Consider the following 22,725-nt stretch of genomic DNA (forward strand, 5'->3'; position numbering starts at 1 on the left):
CCCTGGTCTGTAGGCTTGCGCCTCATGCCGATGGCATCCATCCTGGCCAGATTAGTGATTCTCTGGGATCCGGTGCATCAGGCGTTGTACAAATTTTTCTTAAAGCCTTGATACAGCCTTGGTGAGCAGGGTTCTTCGCAACCCGTCTGGTGGCTCTTCTCTGTTGCAAGGCTGTAAATATAGGAGAGGGGTAGGGTAAGTCGGGCTCCAACCCCCTCCACACCCACTTCCAGTGGAACACCCTCCAATAGTCCGGCCGAGGAAACGGGCCTTGGGCGGTGCCGTTTTTCAGCGCTTGGTCATACCAAGATTCATGATGGTACCCTATTGGGGCGGGAACGGAGATGTAGGTGTACAAAGGTTGCCCATGCAAAGTTAGTCTGGTGCGATACCCCCAGGTTGACGGGGTAAAAATCCTCTGGTGTGGTGGATTAGGGTAGATCCTATCTATTTCCAATTTCAATGGGAGCCTGGTGTTATTAAATATATAACATTCTGGATTCATTTCTCTCTTTACTATGGTTTTTGCCATACTTGGTGATGTGGTCCAAATAATCATGTCATTAAGTGAAATTTCACAATACAGTCCTTGCAGTGGTTCAAGGTAATGGGGACCCCACCGCATCCGTAGTTCGATCCCCTGTACCCTGTGATACACTGTATTAAAAGTCCATGGCAGAGATCTTGGGCTCATAGGTGAAATTGATACATAATGGACCGTGTTACTGGATCCTCGTCCTTGCCAAGCAGGCGGTGCGGTAGGGATGAATAAATGTGGCTTCGTTGGAGGGGGTGACGTGTACTCTTCACTTTCCCCCACCTTTTTTGTATGCTGGAAATCAGTGGGTCGAAGATATATGAGGTACTTGAGAAAATATGCTTCGGTGAGCGGATTGGAAGGAGTGAAGTCCTCTCTCGGCATATCAAGTAGTATAGAAGTAGTAGGGAGTCTTAGAAACGGACCTTTATCTGATAGTCCCGACGAGACTCCAGCTCCTACTTTGAACATTTTAGTTACAAAAACCTTTGTACCTTTCCGTCTTGTGGGTTTTGACTGACGTTGGGACTTGGCGACTCGTTTTCCCCCTTCCGGTTTATCCGTTAGTCTTGGTTCTTCTTCCTCCATGGAAATGCTGAAGCGAGCTTCTGCCAGGCGTGGGTCTTGGGTTTCTTCTTAGGAGGCTCCGGTTCGGTGTAGGACACGGTGGCGTAATTCTGCTCGTCTGGCACCACTTTGATGGCTGCTCCGACGGAGTAGATTCCTTTAAAGGGGACGGTGATCATGCGCACTGACAGCTGAATCTGGCAGGAGGTGCTAGGATCGGAGGGCGTACCCGCTCTGTGGGCCACGCCTCCCGGGTGTTGCAATACCCCATCCCGAAACTGGGACTCCGCTGTTATCCAGTACAGGCAAGACTTTTCTTTAGGTCTTACCGCATTGCTGCCCCACCCGTCCACCTCAGTGGTGTAGTAATACATATCTGAGCAGCGTACCCCATCTTCCCTTGGCACGTCCGGTAAATCCACCACAGGAATTGTGCAGTCATTGATGACCTCCAAAATCAGATGTGCCCATGTGGTCAGCTCCCAGGGGCCTGTCCAACCCCCATTAACGGCTTGGTCTCTGGTGTCATCTGGGAGTGCACTTAGCCCCTCAGCTGATGGTTGGTACGCGTGAGGCCGATGGACTCGGAAGATCACAGGGGAGTGGCTGGTGTTCAATGGTGGAAATGACAGGGATGTTCCGGCAGCTTCATACGGCCAGGCAGCATGAACAGAATCCCACAGGACATCATGGGGCCCTTCTTCCCTCCTCCACACCCATGGATCCGCTTCTTCTGGGGTGTTTGGGGGAGCTGAAGGTCCCGGTAATATTATTGGTATGGGGCTCCCGTGATTCGGTTGTACTTGTCCATATGTTCTGTAATATCGCAGCGAGCTGTAAAACCTCGTCACCTGCCATCCCTCAGCTTGACCTGTCAAAGTCAGTTCTCCTCTCCCCAGCTGGTCTTCGCAAGTAGAACAGTGATGGAGATCGTCCCCATCCCAGACGCAATAACAGCTTTTTGGTTCTTCATTCTGCCAGCTCCATTGGGTCTCCAACTGAAGTCGGGGCAGGTAACCTACCCGGCAGTTCCCACAGATGGTGTTGTTCAAAACCGTAACCGGAGAGACGCGGAGATGTTGTAGTATCTCTGCGGTGGCTTCTTGTTTCCTGGGTTTCTCACGGCCCGGTCCCTCCCAGGTGATGGGGAGTGGGTTGTTTACTAAACAAACCGGACAGCGACTTTTAGCTCTTGCCCATATCAGCATCTCTCGCTCCTCCGACAGGACTCCCTTTTTAGCCCAATCCAATTTCTTCAGGGCTCGTCCTGCCCAAATCCCTGAAGGTGTTCTTCTAATTATAACCACCCCTTTCACGGTGGCCAGTCCGATATAGGGTGGAATGGTACATGATTCACTGGCCATTTCACCGGCTTCTGTTTCACTTTAGTCAGGAACTGGCTTGAGCTGCTCAACTCCTTGAATCCCTTTTCTTTTCAGCAATACTGTGTTCCTATCCAGTACTTGCTTGACGATGTCAGTGGTCTCAAACTTGGGTTTTACTGCTGCATTTACAGGTTGCTCCCTTGCTTTGACCCACACGCGCTGTCCCTCTCGGAATGGCACTCTGGGCGTCAGCTTCTCCTTTTTGTCGCTGGAGCTCCGCCCCACTTCCTTCGTGGTGAACGGCCGTTGGTTGAGCTCCATTGCAGGGGCGGGCCTCTCGGCTCTGCTTCTGTCGTTCAGGGCCTGCCCTATTTCCACCGCCTGTGTGCTCCAACTGTTGGTATTAGCATTTTTAGCTATCCAGCTTTTCACTAACCCTATGGCTCGTTCCACCACTCCGTTAGCTTGTGGGGTATAGGGTGGAGAGTAAACTCGCATTACTCCAAACTTCTGGCACCATTGGTCAACCTGTGAATTACGGAAATGAGTCCCATTATCCGTGCGCAGCTCTTTCGGGATTCCCAGGGCACTGCATACTTGTTCCAGCATGCCGACAACACTATTGCCGTTTGCTTTCCTGGCTGCTTTTGTAGTTACAAACCCCGACATAGAATCCACCAGCACTAAGAGGTACTTCTCACCTCTTCTTCCTGTTATCCCCATGGGGCCTGCAACATCCATGCAGACTGAACCCCAGGGGACCGTGCTTTTGATGGATAACCCCTCCATCCGCTGCCCTCGGCGACCTGCGTTGTATTGTCCACATACCTCACAGTCCCTTAGCACGCGTTGGACTTGTTTCACTGGGATCCAAAGATCCTGCTCCTCCAGTTCCTTACGGGTAGGTCGTACGCCTGCATGTCCAAGGGCCTCATGCACGCTCCGCACGACCTCGACCACGTACTCTTCTGGGACCTCCCGTCCTCTGGGAGTGCTGTCCCACTTCTCGGTTCCGACAAAGACGATCTTTCTTTGCTGGACATAACAGTCCACTTCATCATTCCCACGCCAATGAGCTCCCTCATGCGTGTGTGCTTTTTGATGCTCAACATCTATTTCCAATTGTAGTTTTAGCTCAGCAATCTTTTTCCACAAGTCTCTGTGTGCCACTGGCTTGCCTTTCGCTGTCTCGAAACCATTTTCTTCCCAAATGGCCAAGTCTTCTCTAAGGGCTTGAGCGCAGTAGTAACTGTCGGTTACTAACCTGGCACTCTTGATTTTCCTTTTCACCAGTTCCAGCAATCCTTCCAGTACGGCCGTTACTTCTCCGGCTTGAGCACTACCGGGAGCTTTTCCTTTCTGTCGGCATTTTTCCTTGCCGTCTTGCTTCAGAATAAATCCCCAGTATGCCGACTGGTCGGACCCCTTTCTGGATCCATCGGTGTAGATTGTCCATTCTGGTTGTTTTGGCTTCTCAGATGTCTCTGGCGGTTTCTTCTTACTGGTGGGTTGTGCTGGCCCAATCTCAAGCTCCGGGTCCAGCAGGATGTCTTCCCATCTTCCCCACCGTGTGTTAGTTGCTTTAGTACTTTCCACGGTACCTTTTCTTAGATACTTATGAACTTGGCTCTGTGTGATGACTTTAACTGGTTGTCCTTGTGCTAGATCCTTCAGCACACCCCAGTAACGAGCTAACACCGCTAGCTCTTTCTCCTCCTGCGGATATTTCCTCTCGACAGAAGTCAGGGTGTAACTCCACAGGGTAACCAAGCCTCCATTTTCATTACTCACTTTGATCATGGCATCGTCATTCTCACAGCTGATTTCTGCCACCAGTCTTTCCGACAAACTTCTTGGCTCCAGTCTCACAGCTGCTTGAATGGCTTTTCTCAATTCTTCTAGGTTCTGTTGATTCGCTGCTGTCCAAACCCAGGGTCTTTTTCCGTCCTTTTCGTCCTCCTCACTCTTTCTCAGGCATTTGTACAAAGGCTTGGCATACTTCTGATAGTTGGGTACGTGGTCCCGGACGTAGTTGCATAGTCCTAATATTTTCTGTAAGTCATTCTCTGACTGAGGTGGTTGAATGTTCATCAGCTTTTCTCTGTACCCATCTGAGAGTCCCAGGTCCGACGTGACTTGGAAACCCAGATAATTCACTTGGAACTGTCCAAATTGACATTTCTTGAGGTTTAGCTTCAAGCCTGCCTTGGTGAGGTTTTCTACCACTTTTTGTAGTCTTCGTAGGTGTTCTTCTTCTGTGTCATCAGCAATAAAGACATCATCAATGTACACCGTTGCACCTACGTCCCCCAGTACTTCCATCACTGCCGACTGGAACACGTTTGGGGAATTCTTGTATCCCTGGGGTAACCTTTGCCACACATAGCTCTTGCCTTTGTGGGTGAATGCAGTTTTACCTTGCGATTGTCTGGCGAGGCGTAGAGAGAAAAATCCATTGGCTAGGTCGATGCATGACTTGAACTTCTTGACTCGAAGAGTTTTCAGCGCTCCTTGGGGATTGATTAGACTGGCTCGGTTTGCTATTGTTCTCCGATTCAGGGCCTTGAAGTTGATAACTGGTCTCCAACCCCCTCCAGCCGATTCAGGTTTCTTCACCGCCTGGATGGGGCTGTTGGTGATCGGGTTGAGCTCCTCTCTGATGATTTCCATGGCGCTCAGCTCCTTCACTATCTTGTCCATCTCCTCGACTGCCCCCGGATTCAGCGGGTACTGCCGAACAGGTGGATGAACCCCACCTTCGATGTGATGAACAAACTTTGGACCCAAATCCCCACAATCGTTCTTGAACCGTGCCACTTGCGCTGTAACGATGATCTCACGCAGCTTCTCTTTCCCAGCCGGGGAGAAGTCACTCTCTGCGATCTTCTGTTCTGTCACCGTTGGTATGTCAATCGGTTTGTACCAGTCCTGCTGCTCGGATCCGGTTTGGGTCGGGCCGACTTTCACCAACCTTGCTTTCAAGCTCGTCAGCCTTCGCTCTAGTCGGCGATGTGTGCCCTTCTTTTTACTGAGTTCATCTAAGTCTTTTACTGTGAGTAGATTGTAAGGACCTTTCACCCACACTACTCCTCTCCATATCCCGTATGGCATTTCTTCTATTTTTCCATTAGCAAACTGAACCTTCAGGTGTCCTGCTGTTTCTAGGTCTTTGCGGGTCATAGACACCTCTGCTCCGGTGTCCACCAGGTAGGGTACTCCCTCCACTTTAGCGTAGATTTCGTCCCCTTCCCAGTAGGCATTTTCCAAAATGACCCGCGACCTGGACGCCATTACTTTGGTGACCCTCCGGCCCCGGCTTTACGGGACTCACGGAGGGCCGTCCTTTGTTCTGGGCTCAATTTCCTATATTCCTCATCCGTCAGGAACTGACCTTTCTCTGGCTGATTTTGTGAAGCCGGCGGGTTGGTCGGTCTTCCTTTTGGTCCTGGTGGTTTCTGCTGGAACGGCCGGTTTTGGAAATTGGATGGTGGTGCTCCCTGTTGAAACGGCCGGCCCTGGAAGTTGGATGGCTGTGTGCCCTGCGGGAACGGCCTGTTCTGGAAGTTGGATGGCTGTCTGATGTTGACCCTTCCAGGTGGCTTGGCTGGTTGGCTAGCCTCCTTCTTCCTTTTGTCCTCGTAGTACTGCTGCTCCAGGTCGAATCCCTGCACTGCCACATCCATCTGGGCTACGGTTGTGCTTCTCACTGGTAGTTTCACAAACGCAATCTCTCCTCTTCGTCCCTTTGTCACCTCACGCAGTACCTTCACATACCTCGCGGGAGAAACGGTTTGCTTTAGGGTATGCCAGAGCGGCTCCAACCGGCTTCCTTTGTCCAGCCGTCCTCTAGCTCTCTTCACCTGGGACTCTTCGTCGTCCATGTCCTCCAACACCAATCTCTCATAGTTGCTCTGTGCTGACTCTGTTCCAACCATCGGGTCCGCAGTCACGCTGGTCAGCCACAACTTTTTGGCCCCCTCGTGGTTGGTGGTAGATAGCACAGTTGGCCAGACATCTTTCAAATACTCCTCATTATTTTCGTCTGCGTTTTTACTCCGAATCACCAGCCTTAGATTCTTTAGTTCTGCGTATGCATCTTGTCCGGTAGTAGTGGCCGGTGGCTGGTCTGACACCCCTTGTGGTCTCTGCGGGATCTGTGGTCCTGGCTCTGAAGACGTCGCCTGCGGCTCCTCTTCATCAGCCGACACCTCGTCCAGCTTCTGTCGAGTCTCCCTGGAGTACTTGTAGGCCGCTTTCTTCAGTCGTCGCAGCATCACATCATACATAATTCCCATGTATGCGTTCCTGAAGTTGGTGGTCAGGGAATAGTGTGCTGTCAGGGTAGAGCAGGATGGTGTCATCAGGATGTTAGCCCACTCTCCGACTGTCGCTTCTACCTCGAGCCGCACCTTGTCTCCCAGCCTGCTGGCCCATCCTGCTGGAATCTGGTACTCTGTCTGACCGACCTCTGGTACATACGTACGCCGTCCGTCTTTAGCCTGTACAGGGCCCCAGGTCACGTCTCTCGCCAGTCTCTGAGAAGAACCCTCGATGTCAAAGGTTTCTATTTCTTTCTTCTTTCCTCGGTGCTGTCCTGTTCGGAGTGTCTTATGCCCTGTCGGTGGTTGCTTTGGGTCGGAGAAGATGCTGTCGTGTTCACTCTCTTCTTCTTCTTCTTCAGAATGTTCGATCTCCTGTTGCTCTTCTCCTTCCTCCGAGTCGCTGATGTCCTCATACTGTTGTTGTCTAAGAGGTTCCCTCCTGGGGGAGTTTAGCGGTTGAATCTTGGCTGGTTTCATTGGTCCTATTTCTCTCTGGACCGTCGGCTGCTCATTCTTGACTCTGTCCGTGTTGGGTTGCCTTAGTTCACTGCTGCTTCCCTCGAATGAGAATTCTTTGACGTATCTTGCGGCCTGGGACTCTGGCCCGACTGGTGCTTCCCTTAACTTTATCCTGAGTGGTTCCATAACCTTGGCCTTGCCGGTCTGGGTGGTGTTTGAAACTCCACTCTGGGGTATTTTTAAGGGATATTTCTTGATCTCCTTTGCTGGGTGGCTGATGCGGCATTGTTCCTCCATTTCAGTTGCCATTCGTACACCTTGCGCCGTACGGAGTCGATGCATACGGGGGTCAACCACCACCACCACCTCTTTGAACACAAAGAAATGACTGTTGGTCTTGGCTATGTTCACCACTCCGTTCTCTGTGACCGCCCTGGCGGTGTCCCCTGGCAAATCTGCCGATCTTAGTCCCTGCACGCTCACCATCACCCTTCTCATGTTTTCGTTGCTGGCGGTCACCAGGCCCCTTTCGAGTCCATGCCACATCTTCTTCCGATACTCCTCCAGACTCTCTCCTTTCTTGTAAACATCAATTGGGACCAGGATTACGGCACCATAAGGGAGACTGTAGCCCTTCATCATCACTACGTCTCCTCTAGTCTCTTCACTACAAGAAGCCTCCAACACCTTTGAGTCTTTTTGATAGTATTTCCCAGCTTGGTTTTTAAGGCTGCGTCGAAACTTTCGATTGTGGATCTTGTATTTATCATTGGTGAACACAATCAGCCCGTCACCTTCAAGGTCCCATATTCCTCCAATAAACTGGTAAATCATGAGCCCGGATTGCAGCCTTAAGCTGATGGTCTCTGATGGTATTTTGGCCAACTCTCGGGTGCTCCTCCAAACATCCGACTTCTGGGTCTTCTTTTTAGGGCGGCCGGGGTCCCATAGCTCCTCATCCGATTCCTCCCCGTCCTCGTCGGAGCTGCTGCCCGCTGGAGTCTTCGTAGGTGGCAGTAGCTGCCTCCTTCTCGTACTGTGGACTCGGGGATGAAACCCGAACTCCTGACCCCGTCGAGGGGACCAATCCCTGGCCGCTTGCTCCAACTGTTCCTCAGCGAAACCGTCAATGAGCGATCCCTCGTGATTTTCCTCTTCTGACTGCTCAGAGGGGATCTCGTCGTTCCTCGATGCTCCCGGTCGAGCTGGGATATCGTCATCGCCTTCCGTCAGGTCTATCAGGTCCTGCTGATCTTGCTTCGGCTGGTTAGTCGGTGTTGTGGCTCTGCTGGGCAGTCGAGAGGGGGCCTCAGCCACCTCCGATTCCGCTTTGTCTGGGGCCTGCTCTTTTCCTCGGGTCTCTTTGAAGGCCGAAAGTCTCTGCAGAACCTCGGTATATTCTTTGTATTTGCGCACCCCACTGGCTAGAGGGTTCACCAGGATCCCTTCGATGCCTGCTGCCAATGTAGCTGTCTTCACTAGGCTGTCATATTTCTCGGAGGGGCTGTAGACCATCCGCAGCTCACCAATCGTCCATCCTTCAAGGAGTTCAGCGAACCATTCCAGCCATTCTCTGATCTCCGATTTCTTGGTTACCTTCACCGGGCATTTAACGACTCCCAGTCGGTGACCATGTTTAAGCAGTGTGCAAAAGTATATCCGAGTCTGCACCAGGTACTTCATTAAGTTCCGTGCCATGTCCTCTTTGATGGTGTAGTGAGATTCAAAGAAAACCCTCCCAATTACCTCAATCCAGGAATCCAATCCATCACCGAGTAATATCAACGATACAGGCAATTGTGATAATGTGGATTGGGAAAGATGGGATTGATGACTCTCTCCATCCCGGCTGATGTTGCTTGCCTCTTGTCCCTTTGCTGGCTCTTGCAGGGGATCCAGTTCCCCCCTTTCTTCTTCATTCATAGTTGTCTTTGTCTTCGAGTTGCCTATCCCCCAAAGCCTCTCTTTGCGGTCTTGAGTAGGGATGGGTCCAGGCTGTGTTGGCTACTGGCTTCACTGTCTGGATACTATCACTTATCCTCAGTAGAAGCTTTCCCTCACCTGCATGCTATACAGTTACTGCAAGGGTTGTGACTGACGGCCTTATCAGTCACCGTTAACTCTGTTCCCTCAGAGTTAACCATCCAAGTGAGCTATTCAGAATCACACTTCTGTTTTTACTGACTTGGTTTATTAGGGCCCGCCTACTTGGCTCCGCCCCACGTTGGGCGCCATGTCCGTTATCCTGCAATAGCTAGCCCCGCCCACTTCATCACAACCCTCCGGGGCTGACTACTGACCAGTTCTCTGTCTAACAGGTCCGGAAAATCTCTAAGACCTGGGTATTACCCTAAAAGAGATCTATAAGAGATAATCTATTTAAACTGGTGTCGAAAGCGATTCGTCTAGCTCTAACTACCTCCAATCCAGAAGTTACGACCCTTTTCAGTTAAGAAACAGTCAGCTGAGTAGCCCTCACAGCTGCGTAATTCCAATAACCACTCCTGTTAACGGTAGCTCGCTTTCTAAAATATAACTTGCTCTTGGAACCGGCTAGATAAAATTTAGTGACTTGGATGTAAGTCCCTGGGTCATTATTTTACTCTCACCAAAGGAAATTATGAAGCCTCCTTTTCACTAGAACCATGTACCTTAGTTTTACCTTTATTAAAAGAACTGAAAAAATGATTAAATGACTCAATTAATTCCAATGTCCACCAACTTCATTAGAATTTTAGAGTAAGAATTTATTAAGCAAGCTTAAGCAGGGGTATGTGACATACAAATCAATAATCAATTGTATACAAGTCAAGAGCAGTGTAATAAGATCAACATGTATAATCATACCCTCCTGTCTCTTTCCCTAACCTATGTCGCAGATTCTGAGATAGCTTTTTAGGAAGCGAATTCTACTCATACCCAGTTGGTGATGGATCTTTGGCAACAGGAACGTCCGAAAACCTTGGTCTGAGTCTTTATCCTTTGTGTGAAAAAATCCTCTTTAGAATGGAAACAAAGTAGAGAGGGTTCAATTGCTTTTGAAAACCCAACTCTTTTATCCCTCCGGGACCTTTGTCCTTTCTCCAAGTCTGTTGCAATGTTTGGGTTGAGGTGAGACCGACGATCGAATCAGGAACCCGGGTTGGACGATTGGAACTTGTCTCCCTTTAGCGGCAAGAAGCTTCAGCTTTCCCCGTGGCTCCAAGGTGTGGTCTGCTCGATCTGCTTCTTCTGTTAGCTCTACTTCGGTGCCGCAGACAAAGAACAAGAACTTCTCCTTTTCCGTCTGCTTATATACAGTTCTCTGCCATATATGTGTATGGGGAGTGTTAGTTTACGTGGTCTCGGCCCCTCCTGTCTGCTGGCTGGGATGGAAAGTACCGTCCTTTCCTCAGCGTGTTGTTCTTAGCCAACCATACTACCCCACCCATCCTGTGCGTCTGGCCATCTGTTCAGAACTGCTTGCGACAGCAGGAACTCACAAGTTTTCCTTCTCCTTTTAACATTAAAAACTATGTGCTTTTCTCTGATTAACTTTTAAACACAGTCAATTATTAAAAACTTATGTGCTGATTTCCATTAAGCATATTTCCATTAAGCATTAATCATAAGCATTAATCACCTCTTTCACTTATTATATATCATCAAACCTTAATCATTTCATTGTCGTCATGTTATTACAGATCATGATTCGTACACTTCAGAATCATTCAGTAAATCATTCAGTGATTACTTACATACAGTCATTTTACCTATTGTATTCATCCATATTCAACTTAATCATTATCAAAACACTCAATCATTATAAATCAAAACACAAGATTGCTTTATTTCCTTCAGGCTTTCCTGCACCTGTTTCTGCGTGTACCTGGATAGATCTCAAACCCCCTACCAGTTTTCTTGACAAGTGCAAAACTCTATTAATCAAAAACAGCACTTTCATCAAGGAGAAGTAACATGCAGTGAAAACAAATATTAAACTTTAACTTTTAAACTTGAACTGAGTAAAAACTCTAAATATGTGATTGCACAGTAATGTTCACTTGTTTGAGGTTGAGGGTGATACTTGGTGGTGTCCCATCTTTTCCACAAGTTCATCAATGTTCGGGGTAAGGCTCTGAGCTGAGGAAATCCTCAGAATTGAGTGAAGGTGTTCAGCAGTAAGTCGACTTCTGTGTGATGTTTTGTTCAGGTTCATCAAAGAAAACAGTTGTTCACACAGGTATGTGCTGCCAAACATAGACAACGTTTGAGCAGCCTGGATGCGCAGCTACACGTGTCGCCGGCGACACATCTAAATTTGCAGTACCGTAATTCCGCCACACGTAGCGCTAAGTGGAAAAGTTCCAACGGTTTCTGAAAGGGGAGACGTTGCACTTTCCAGCAAGTATCGGATTAATACTGTAACTTCGCAGCTGCAGAGAGTGTAATTAATCCGGGGGGCACTCCTTTAATAGATGGTATATTTCGGCAATAACTTGGTGGATATTGAAAGTTCCGGTTGTTATGGATACATAGGTAAGTACATCATCTCACAGAACATTTAAAGAACTACTTACAGTTCAAATAAGGAAGGTATTTTTTTTTCAGACGGGGTGCCGGCTTACTGCGGTCTGCGGGCCGGTTCTAATAATAAATCAAGATCATTCCAGGGGCCGTAAAAAACCTTCTCGCGGGCCGGATGTGGCCCGCGGGCCTTGACTCTGACATATGTGCCTTAAATTATAATTTTTGTCTGTTTTTCTTTCACAAAGATCCCTAAAATTATTCTAAGCAACGTTTTCAGTGTTTGTGGATATAATCTGGAATTTGATCCACAACTTCACGACTGGGTCAGAAAGTGTCACTTTCATTTACAGTTTTTACACCAAAGCAGTTTTTTCAGATGTACAGAGAAAAATTCACACCTTAGTTATCCAAATCCAAATTCCTTAAAGTCTGTTTACTCTAGTTAATGATTAATCAATTAGTAAATTATTTGACTACTATGTCAATAATCGACCATGATTAATCGTTTCAGCCCTAAACCCAAAATGTGTATTTGTAATCTGCTGCTTTGATTGTGTTGTTCTTTTAGCAAATTGTCTTTTTGAGTCTGTTTACTCCAGTTAACAATTGATCTATTACTAAATTAGCTAATGAGTATTTTAACAATTGATTAATCATGATTAATCTTTTCATCCCTAAACCCAAATATGTATTTGAAAATATCTGCTAGTCTGACTGTGCTGTTCCAGCAAATGAGTTAACAAATAATCAATTACTTAATTAATTTCCAATAATTTCAAACATTATTTCAATAATAGATTAATCATGATTAATCGTTTCAGACTTAAACCCAATATGTGCATTCCAAACTATGTGCTGCTCTGACTGGGTTGTACTTTTAGAAAATGGCCTTTTTGAGTCTGTTTGCTCCAGTTAAACGATTAATCAATTAGTAAATTAGGTAACAATTATTTAAACAATCAATTAATCACAATTAATCGTTTCAGCCCTAAATCCAATATGACTGTTTGTAGCCTGACCGTGGAGTTCACGCAGGTACAACATGCAAACTCCATGCAAAAAAACCTCCAGCCTGAATTTCAGATTCCAATCAAAAACAAAACAAATCATGGCAGCCTGAACATTTTGATTGGTTGCTGGTCTCCATGAACCAATCTCCAGCTATTTAGAAAGCATAAAGCACCAACACCAGTTCAACACTGGAACTGGTTGGGTGGAAACCTCCACCATATGATTTCCATCTGTAATCCATCAACAGGCAGAGCTTTGAAGGTTCCTACCTGGACAGAGTGGTGGAACTGAAGCCAGGCTTCATATGGGATTTCATTGTCAGGCACCGACAGCAACAGTTCAAAGCAGCTCCTGCATGAAATAAGAACAAGATGGCCGTCAATCATCTCCAAAACCGCCTGGATTTCACTTATACGGCTTGTTTTTACAGTAAGAATACTTTGAAATACAATGGAGGTATAAAATATTTCTAAGGCAATCTCTAATCATCATTTTAAAAATCATTTTATTGTTTTTTTTTTGTTTTTTTTACCCCTCCAGGGGGTCTTTGTGGGCTCTAGTGTCCCTTATATGACAGTAGGCTGACAGGAAACGGGGAAGGAGAGGGTGGAAGACATGCAGCAAATATTGTCGGGCCCGGGAGTCGAACCCGCGACGGCCGCGTCGAGGACTCAAGGCCTCCAAATACGGGTGGCGCTAACCCCTACGCCACCACGGCATGCCCTTATTGGTTATTTTTAAGTTAAAATAATCAACTCCACATATAGGGAAGCATTGAAGCCTTTCATCTCCCATTAAATTGGATACAAACCCAGTTGAATTCATCAATGTTACAAAAAATATAACATTCACTGCAAAAACACAAAATCTTAACTATTTTTAGTTTAGTTCGTTTTCAGTTTCATTGTCAGATCATTTCACTTAAAATAAAGACATTTTTCACATGCTATAAGTAAAATAATCTGCCAATGGAACAAGTATGTTTCTGTCAATATCAAGAAACTATTTACTTAAAACAAGCTCCTATGTTTTGCTGAAAAGTTACTTGTAATTTAGTTTTCTCATTTCAAGTGTACTAAGATATTTGCACTAGAAACTAGATCAAAAATATTCTGTAAGATTTTATGGTTTTGCAGTGTTTCAATTAAAAAAATTCTCTTTTCTTTATTTCTGACACTAAATGGAGACGCAGATCTGATCTAGAACATCTAGTCAGAGTTCCTGTATTTTCCTCTTTGTGACAGAGACAAAGAAAAGAAACAAAGATAAAAAATGTATCCAACCAGATGCTAACTATCTATTTTTACCTCATTTTCAGGCACTATTTTCCTCTTCACAGCTGTTAGATTTATTTAAAGAACACACTTTTTTTTGTTGCACCGTCTTAAATTAAATGTGAACTGGGGAATATTTAGGGGAAGATTTTGCAGAATTACGTGAAAATAAGATTTGCAAATACATTTTAATCAAATTTTCTCATGTAACCAAAGCCTGGAGGGGACAAACCGAAAACTTGCTTCAGCAAAAACCAGATCTGCAGGGTTTTTTAAGTACTATCGTCATCTTACTATCAATCCATCGCAACCACAAGGGCCTGCTGGGACAAAATATCTTCAGAGATACAAGACTTAAAGTGCAAAACATGAAAATTCTGCATGTCGAGAACATATTTCTATTTCTGATGGCATAACTAAAACATTTATGCCTAACACTTGCTTTATATTTCAACTGAATGCTTAAGAAAGGTTGCAGATACTGGTCGCCATTAAACTACAGATAAGTGGTAAATTAAAACAATTATTGAAACAAATATTCAAAGATTGCAGAACAAAGAAAACAGTCGTGCAAATTTTTCATCAGGACGATTAATTAAAGAATTGTCTGGACTGCAAAAACAAAATCCCACCAAGTATTTTTTGTCTAGTTTTTATGGAAATGTCTTAATACACATGAATTAAGACAAAACTAACATGCAACTATTTTCAGCAACTTGCTTTTAAGCAAGATGTAGAAGCTTGTTTTAAGTTAATTCTGTAAATTAGATTTTTAAAAAGGTCCTTTTACTCTTAACACTGAAAAAATGTCTTATCACTGAAAAAAAAATCTGCAAGTGGATTTTAAAAGTAAAAATTAAGGAATTATTGACTTAAAACAAACTCATATATCTTATTTAAAAGCTACTTGTAACTTACTATGAAACTGAGATAGGGTTAGGGTTGCAGTAGAAAACTAGATAAAAATACTGTGTTTATTTAGTGTGATCTCTGCTAAAGAAAAAGCGTGACTGATTCTGGTCTAAAAGTTTCATGTTTGAGGATTATTTTCATTACGTACAGAGCGAGCCTCTTCAAAACGAGCCCCACTCTGTCGGAGTCTGCGGTCAGGTGGGATCTGGCCGCAGCGAAGCAGTTAATGGACAGGCAGTAAACCTCCAGCAGAGGCAGACCGTGCTCTATGGAGTTCCTGCTCCCGGCATAGTGCATCAGCGCCTGCAGACAGACAGCAGAAGAAGACAACAAAACAGTCAGGAAACGTTTCGGTTAAATCTGCCTGGTGCCACAGCGCATTAGGCCATTCTACATAGAAAGAAAAAAATTTCTAACAAAAACTTCATGAGTTTTTTTTCTCTCAATTTAATCTTTTCCTATTCAGAAAATTTCACTTTTTTCTAGATTTTTTTTTTCTAAAGATTTCTGAGATTTTTTAAGCAAATTTTCAACTTTTAAGACTCAGAAATATTCTTGTTCATTCTAGGAAATTTCTGAGACTAATTTCTAAATGTTCTTGTTTTCTTCTGGCAAATTTTCAAATTCAGAAATGTCCTTGTTTTTTCTAGACTTCTGAGATTCACCTCAAAATGTGAGTTTTTCTAGCAAATTTTTTGTCTTTTCAAACTCTAAAATTTCCACATTTTTCTTCTAGAAAACTTTAGACAAATCTCAAAATTTGAGGATTTTTTTTCCCCACGCAATTTTTCAACTTTCAAAGTCAGAAATTTTAATGTTTTTTTCTATAAAACGTCTTCAAAAATTTCTGAGTTTATCCAAGCAAATTTAGGTAAAATGAAAGCTCAGAAATTTTCATGTTTTTTCTCATAAAGATCTCAGATTGATCTCTAAATTACAGAATTTTTTTAATAAATGTACTTCTCTTTTCCCCCCATCTGAGTTGGACCTAACACCTTCTGTCTGGAATACTGGGGGTTTTCCTCCATGGGGAAAAACCAGTCTGCACCTGTTTGATCCCAGTTGACAGACTGAAGGTTTCTTTTTGATTGGGCCTGCGGGGAATTGGCACATCTAAATCTGCACCACAAAATCAGGAATAACAGCAAAAAACTGCTTGTAAAAATTAAAAAACAGGAAAAAATACATGACACCAAACTGAAAAGTAATCTAATATTTTCCATCCTTAGCAGCGTTTTCTTCAGAAACAACAAAACAGAGGGAAGGATCCAACATTTTCACCTGTTTTCACCTGCGTGCAGACACAACGAACATCTCAGGAGTCTCAATTATCAGACAGGAGAAACTTTTTGCTGAATTAATTCCCCCCTGTCTAAATATACAGCAGCCAGGAATAAAGTCCCAACTCCAGAGACCTGCATCAACAGACTAATTAACTCTGAACTACTTCCGACTTAAACTCAATGACACACCTAATTGTTTGTCTCTCTACCAACTAGAAAATGGAAAGTTTCAACAGTTTAAACAAAATGTAAAAAAGAAAATGATTAAATGGCATATTGTTATAGTAATTAAAAATGAATGGAGACAAGTTTTAATCAACTGTAAGGCTGAAACGATTAATCGTGATTAATCAAATAATCGTCAACTAATTTAGTAATCGATTAATTGTGAATTGGAGTAAACAGAGTCAAAAAAGTCAATTTGCTAAAGAAAGAAAAACATCCTAAGAGCAGAAATAAAGACAAAATTGTAAAAAAGAAAAATAAATTTTGAATTTAAGATAAAAGATATTTGTTTGTAAATATGTTCATTTCGCTTCACCTGGTTAAAATTCTGTAAAAACATTCATCATATTTTGCTATCAAATTATTAGTCAATTAATCCAAATAATGAACAGATCAGCTCTACACTGTATTGATGACACACACCAGAAGTTAAAACGTGAACTCTGAAAACGTTGTTTACCTGTTTTATTCCCAGAACACAGAAAAACTCACCTGGGATTTTTAGCTGCAGCCAAGAAAAATTTGCAGCTTCATTTTCAACAGAAACTTTTTATTTTTGCCATATTTTGTCTTTGTAAGCCAATTAATTATTATAAAATATTAAAAACAATCAAGCTGCACAGCTGGAAGATTGTAGAGTCAATAATTCTTCACCTTTGTAAACAAAATATCACCTAGGAAATATTATTGAAACAAAAAATAATAATTTATATAAATTATAATATTTTGCCTCCTCAAAGGATATTTGATTAATTTGAAAGTATTGCTTGATTGTCTAATTAGAACTTTTTTGTCATTTTTATTTTAAATAAATGCATAAGTTGGTTGAAGACAGAAAGAGGTTCATCTGAGCCAAACTTTTACAAATTATTAATTCAAATAATCTCTCAACAAAGATCGTCACTGATACAAATTTATAAGATGTATTTAAAAAATAAATTAATTATTTACTTAATGTACCTCTAATTTGTATTCTTTTAAACAACTAAAGCAGAACTATGCTTTGGTATAAAACACTCTCATTAATGCCCTCTAATAAGTTTTTTTTGTTTAGGAAAAATTGATTAAAAATATATTACTTTATTTACTTTAACTGTTAATTTATCTTAAACATAAAAATCCTGGAAGAATATCAAGAATGTATTTCACATCTTGAAATTAATATTTTTACAATATTTTTAAGATGCCATGATGTCATTTTTGGTAGGAATGCACCAATATTCAATATAAATATTGCTGCAATAGCCGATATTCAGCCCGATATGTTAAAAATTATTAGCAGATACAGATGTTAATGTCAATATTTTGAACATCCCTAATTTTTGGCATTTGAGTTGATTTCAGAAGACGACCCACATGCCTAAGAATTAAGAATATTCCTTATGAATATAAGGAAACTCTCTCAGCATGACTTTTGCTTTTCATTTTATATTTTTAAATGGTTAAAAGAAGATTTTGGTTAAATTTTGGGAAGTAGATCTTATATCTGTTATTTAAAAATAGCTACTGTCCTCTTTTGCTCTCCTGTGAGAAATGTATATTTGCAGTTAATGGTCATCCCACTGCTGCCAACGTAGTAACTTTGTTGCTACATTTAGCGACTTTTGAAGGATTTTCAAAGATCGGTGATCGGCCTGAAAACTGCAATTGGTGCAGCGCTTTTCAAAACCTTTCAGAAATAAAACAAAAGGTCCCGGTTACACTTTCACACTGTGCACCCCAGTGTTTGCATGGTGATTTAAGGTCATTATCATTCAGAAACAACATGGCAGAGAGTCCGGTCACCACTCAAACTGGGTGGTGATCGGTTTGGAAATCATAAACACATTAAGTTATCAGTAAGGTGCAGAACCTTTGACATTTTGGGGTAAACACACCGCGATGCTGCCCCGCCCCACATGCATGCAGCAAGGCATCAAGTGCAAACTGGAGCGATGTCATGAGCTAATTCTGCATGTTCATATTTATTTTCGAAACAAAAACAAGCCAACTGAGGTAACGGTACAGCTAAAACTAATTTAACATAATAAGCGGAACCAGCAAACAAAACATAAAACATATTGCAAATAATGTGAATTTCCCCTCCAGTAGGGATGCGATATATTCAACTGAACGCATTAAGGAATATTAGCAAATACACCGCTGTTTTCTAAATAACGGGGAGAAGAGCAGCAGCAGCTCTTCGTGTTTTCTATGAAAAAAGACCCACACAGTCCTAGCGGAGCTAACGTGAAGCTAATGATAGCTACGATATACACATTACCTGACAGAAGTTGTCGCAGTACTCCGTGGAAGATGCCACGGAGATTTCTTGCTGTCTGAGAACGTCTTCGAAAGCTCTGAGCGTGGCCAGCAGGGTTTCCATCGCGATGACAGTGTCCTCGGCCGCATCCAGGGCCCAGTCGCTCCAATCGTGCTCCGCTTCGACATTATTCTCCGCCATCTTCGCTCTCCGCCACGGCGCGTATGCAGTGTAGCCTGGTGCTGCCTTCAGGGGCCGTCCGAAATTTTAAACATGTCAGAGGAATTTTACCTATGGGAAAACCAACCAAAAACACTAGAAATTTAAATGTGAGCAGAACTTTCTGTACAAACACCGTTTCATTTATAATTTTAAAAAAAGTACTGTAATTAAATTACATAGGTTGGACGGAAATTTCCTAATTTCAGAAAGTGAAACTCATACCTTCCCCTTCCTAAAACAATGGCTTAAATCTTTTTTTTTTTTTTTTTGTCCAAAATAATTTTAGTAAAACCTAAATTATCTTTTGCCATAAAAGAGGTTGTGTCTTTTTTGTCTTTCATTTTCTTTTTTCTTTCTTTTTGTGTTTTTTTTTTGTTTGTTTATGTTTTGCCAAAATCACTTTACTTAAGCCATTACTTTAGGAAGGTGACAATATACTATCCAAATATGAGATCCCATTAGTGCCAAATATATGTTTACATGTCTGAGTTACAAATGCACTTAGACGCCTTGCATTACATATACATATGTAACCGGGTTCTGCTTCACTACACTGTACCAGGCCGGCCCCAGTAACCCCTCGACTCTGCGTTGTGTAGATTTTCAATGAAGACGAGAAGTTTACATGCATACTTTACATAAGCTGTGTTTTCTGTTGACCATATACAGTATTTGTATGAATTGACATTTTGAAAATAACTTTGCTTAAAGGAAGCGTGCCAATTAAGACAAAAAGCAAAGAAAATATCTCGTTTCAATTTTTAAACACATCAGAGGAACTTCACCTGTAGGAAAACCACCCAAAGACACAGAAAATTTGTCCTTGAGCACAACCTTCTGCCATTTCATGTATAACAAAAGATGTACTGTAATAAAATAAAATCATTCTACACATACTGGACATAGATTCCCTCATTTCAGAACGTGAAAAACATATTGTCACCTTCCTAAAATGATGTCAAAATCAGTTTTGGTAAAACAAAATTTTTTAACTTAAATCAACTTTTGGCATAAAATAGTTGTGGCTGTAATTTTATGGCGGTGACAATGTTTTATATAGATTCCAAATCTGGGATTCCATTAGTGCCAAAAATATTCTTACATGCCTGCTTACATGCACTTAGATGTCTTACATTACGTAAGCATACATACTTACCTTACATAAGCTGCATTTCCATTGACCATATGTTTGTGCAATTTGACATTTTAAAAACAACTTTGTTTAATGGAAACATGCCAATTTGGAGAAAAAAAACCCTCTCATTTGTCAATAAAAATTTTACCACCGAATGAGGTGGGTTTTTTTGGTTTATTTTTGCAAAACTGCAATGGAAACATGTTTTTATGCATCACACCAGTCACATGATCAACAACCAGATGTTGCCACTGGCACAAACCATGAAGAAGAAGACAACAGGAAGTAGTTGGAGGACCAGTTACTCTGACATAAATATATTTTTGGCCATGATGGAACTTCATATAATTACACAGAGAGTGAACTGTTTCAAGCCTTACTTTCTTACTTGATTATTAAGGCTTGCAGATAATTAAAGCCTTAATTTCTGTGTCTGAAATTTGCATGAAATTAAAACTTGAAGTTCGACAATAGATATATATTTAATGAGCAGATATAGGCAGAGGACCTAAAAATTACATAAAAGTAAAAGGTATTACAACTTTAACATATTTTTACTCAAGTAAAGATAGAAGTAACCGTCCAAGAAATTACTTAAGTAACAGTAAAACGTTTCAAACCTCTTTTTATAACGTTTTTTTTTTCTTTCAAACTTTATGGCCCCAATTTGGCTACTTTATTCTCTCATCGCTTTAATTATAGATGTTTGGCGCCCCCTCTAGGTGAGTAAATTAACTGCCGCGATAACCCGGAAGTACATTCTATCTTCCTTGGTTGCACGTGCAGAAGGTAAGCAAACTCTGAAAGTCGGTCTGTTTCGGGGGTTTTTAGACATAATTGGGTTCTATTTGTACTTATTGATTATCTTCTAGTTTGTTTTGATGCTTGGAGCGAAGCGGATAGTTCTGAATGGTTAAATCTGACATTAAGCTCATTTGTAGTCCTTTAAACGCATTTGTGTTTGAATGTGACGTCAGATGCTCTTTGATCCAGCTGTTGTAATGATGTCGTGTTTTCCAGTCCTGCTCGGTCCAACATGGGGAAGTCCAAACAGACCGGAAACCATAAGGGCGACAAGAAGAAGAACATCGCTAAGAAGTGGAAGACGAAGCGCCGGACTAAAGATTTGGACCAGATCCACTCGGACATGAAGCCGGAAACCGCGGCCAAGCTGCTGCGTCAGGACGTGGACTATGACGTAACGGGATGCGCACAACACTACTGCTTACACTGCGCGTGAGTGTTTCCTCTGGACAGGTAGAAAGGAGTCAGAAGTTTGTTTAGATTTTAAAATCAGTATGGAGTTAGTAAATGTTGGCTAACAAGTTTGATTTTAGAAATATTTGCTGAAACTTTTGTTGCCTTTATTGACACATTTATTCATTAACATCACAAAGCAAAGTCAAAATAAAGGCACCGATAATTAGCTCTTCTGCTATGTGTCTGACTTCTTCTCCTGCAGGCGATACTTTGTCGACATGCGATCCTTGAAGGAGCATTTCAAAACCAAAGTGCATAAGAAGCGGTAGGTGGCAGCATCATCCTGGGGAGAGGCGTTTGTACCTGCAGGAGTGTGGCGGCTCACCTGTGTGTGTCTGCAGGTTGAAGCAGCTGAGGGAGGAGCCGTACTCGCAGGCGGAGGCAGAGCGCGCCGCGGGGATGGGATCCTACATCGCCCCGAAAACCGTAGAAGTGAAAACGCAACCAGTGGAGGAAAACATGGACTGAACGCTGCTTAATGGACGGACTCTCATTAACAGAATCCTTCTGTTATTTATTATGATTACAAAGCTGCTATTTTTATGACAGCTTGTAACTGTCTGCCATCTATATCCATCTAAAAAACTACATATTAAAATGTTAAAATTCTAGCTGTCTCTGAAATCACAGAATAATTCCTAAAGGTAATTAATTATTATAATTTTGAATTGATGTAATTTTGCAGTATACAAATAAAAAACTGATTTGGTAAGACTGATAAAATTATATTTAAAGGGGATTTTTTTAAAATGCGAAATTCACATTTTGCACATTTCTTCCATTTTTCTCTACTGCTTCTCGAAACATCCCAAGTGCTTAAAAAACACCAGGCTGATTTCTGGCAATAATTTCATGTTTTCTAGTGTCTAGAAATGCAATGTAACAAATCAGCAGGCATAGCCTCTGATTTGTTACATTGCTAGAGGTTGCCTAGTAACCTCTAGGTTACTAGGCAACCTCTGAGTTCCAGCATTTGGTCAGGTGGTTTTACCGCTGTATGCGCTTTACAATGGCTGCTGGAAAAGGCAAGTGTTTTGTTCTTGACTAACCATATCTGTTTATCCAATGTCATTGGTGGCTATGCTAACTTAATTGGTAAAGTTACAGGATTTTAAACAATCAAGTTCATTCCTTATTTAACTTATATTAAAAATTAATTTTAAAAATTAAGTTCAAATGTGGAACTGCAGTACCTAATAAATTTATAATCTTGATATTTTTCACATTACACCTGTAAACTTCAATGTGTTTTACTTTGATTTCATGTAAGCAAAATGTAGTTATTTACTCTGGTTTTGTTATTTTCAGGAGAGTTTATTTCTCCAGTTCTGATGGAAAAGCAAATGTCCAGCTCGGTTGGTTTGGATTGAAAAATAACAGCAGTTTTCTTTCTGGCACAAAAACGTGTAATTGACTCTTGTTAGGGAGACATTCTTTGGAT

General features: G+C 42.5%; 2 protein-coding genes across 2 annotated transcripts in view; one reads left to right on the plus strand and one right to left on the minus strand.

Annotated features, from left to right (window-relative positions):
- The window catches only part of rlf (RLF zinc finger), a 35,446-nt gene extending 16,540 nt beyond the window's left edge, over nt 1-18,906 (minus strand). Inside the window, exons 1-3 of the mRNA XM_028001408.1 lie at nt 18,689-18,906; nt 15,066-15,220; nt 13,001-13,082 (exon numbers count right to left, since the gene is read on the minus strand). Coding sequence (XP_027857209.1) covers nt 13,001-13,082; nt 15,066-15,220; nt 18,689-18,868 — 417 coding nt within the window. The 5' untranslated portion in view covers nt 18,869-18,906. The remainder of the gene's footprint in view (nt 1-13,000; nt 13,083-15,065; nt 15,221-18,688) is intronic.
- Nucleotides 18,907-20,758: 1,852 nt separating this feature from the next.
- Nucleotides 20,759-22,512, plus strand: znf593 (zinc finger protein 593). The gene is made up of 4 exons (XM_028001464.1): nt 20,759-20,813; nt 21,045-21,260; nt 21,487-21,549; nt 21,626-22,512. Exons 2-4 carry the CDS (start codon nt 21,061-21,063, stop codon nt 21,750-21,752), a joined length of 390 nt encoding a protein of 129 aa, XP_027857265.1. The 5' UTR covers nt 20,759-20,813; nt 21,045-21,060; the 3' UTR covers nt 21,753-22,512.
- Nucleotides 22,513-22,725: the final 213 nt, after the last annotated feature.

Source organism: Xiphophorus couchianus, chromosome 19 (genome assembly GCF_001444195.1).
Source record: "Xiphophorus couchianus chromosome 19, X_couchianus-1.0, whole genome shotgun sequence".
In the NCBI taxonomy this organism is placed as follows: domain Eukaryota; kingdom Metazoa; phylum Chordata; class Actinopteri; order Cyprinodontiformes; family Poeciliidae; genus Xiphophorus; species Xiphophorus couchianus.

What these genes read in the sequence shown, in the direction of transcription:
- znf593 (XM_028001464.1), top strand. Translation starts at nt 21,061, where the DNA reads ATGGGGAAGTCCAAACAGACCGGAAACCATAAGGGCGACAAGAAGAAG. An exon ending in CACTACTGCTTACACTGCGC is followed by an intron (nt 21,261 to 21,486) that starts GTGAGTGTTTCC and finishes CTTCTCCTGCAG; the next exon opens with GCGATACTTTGTCGACATGC. An exon ending in ACCAAAGTGCATAAGAAGCG is followed by an intron (nt 21,550 to 21,625) that starts GTAGGTGGCAGC and finishes GTGTGTCTGCAG; the next exon opens with GTTGAAGCAGCTGAGGGAGG.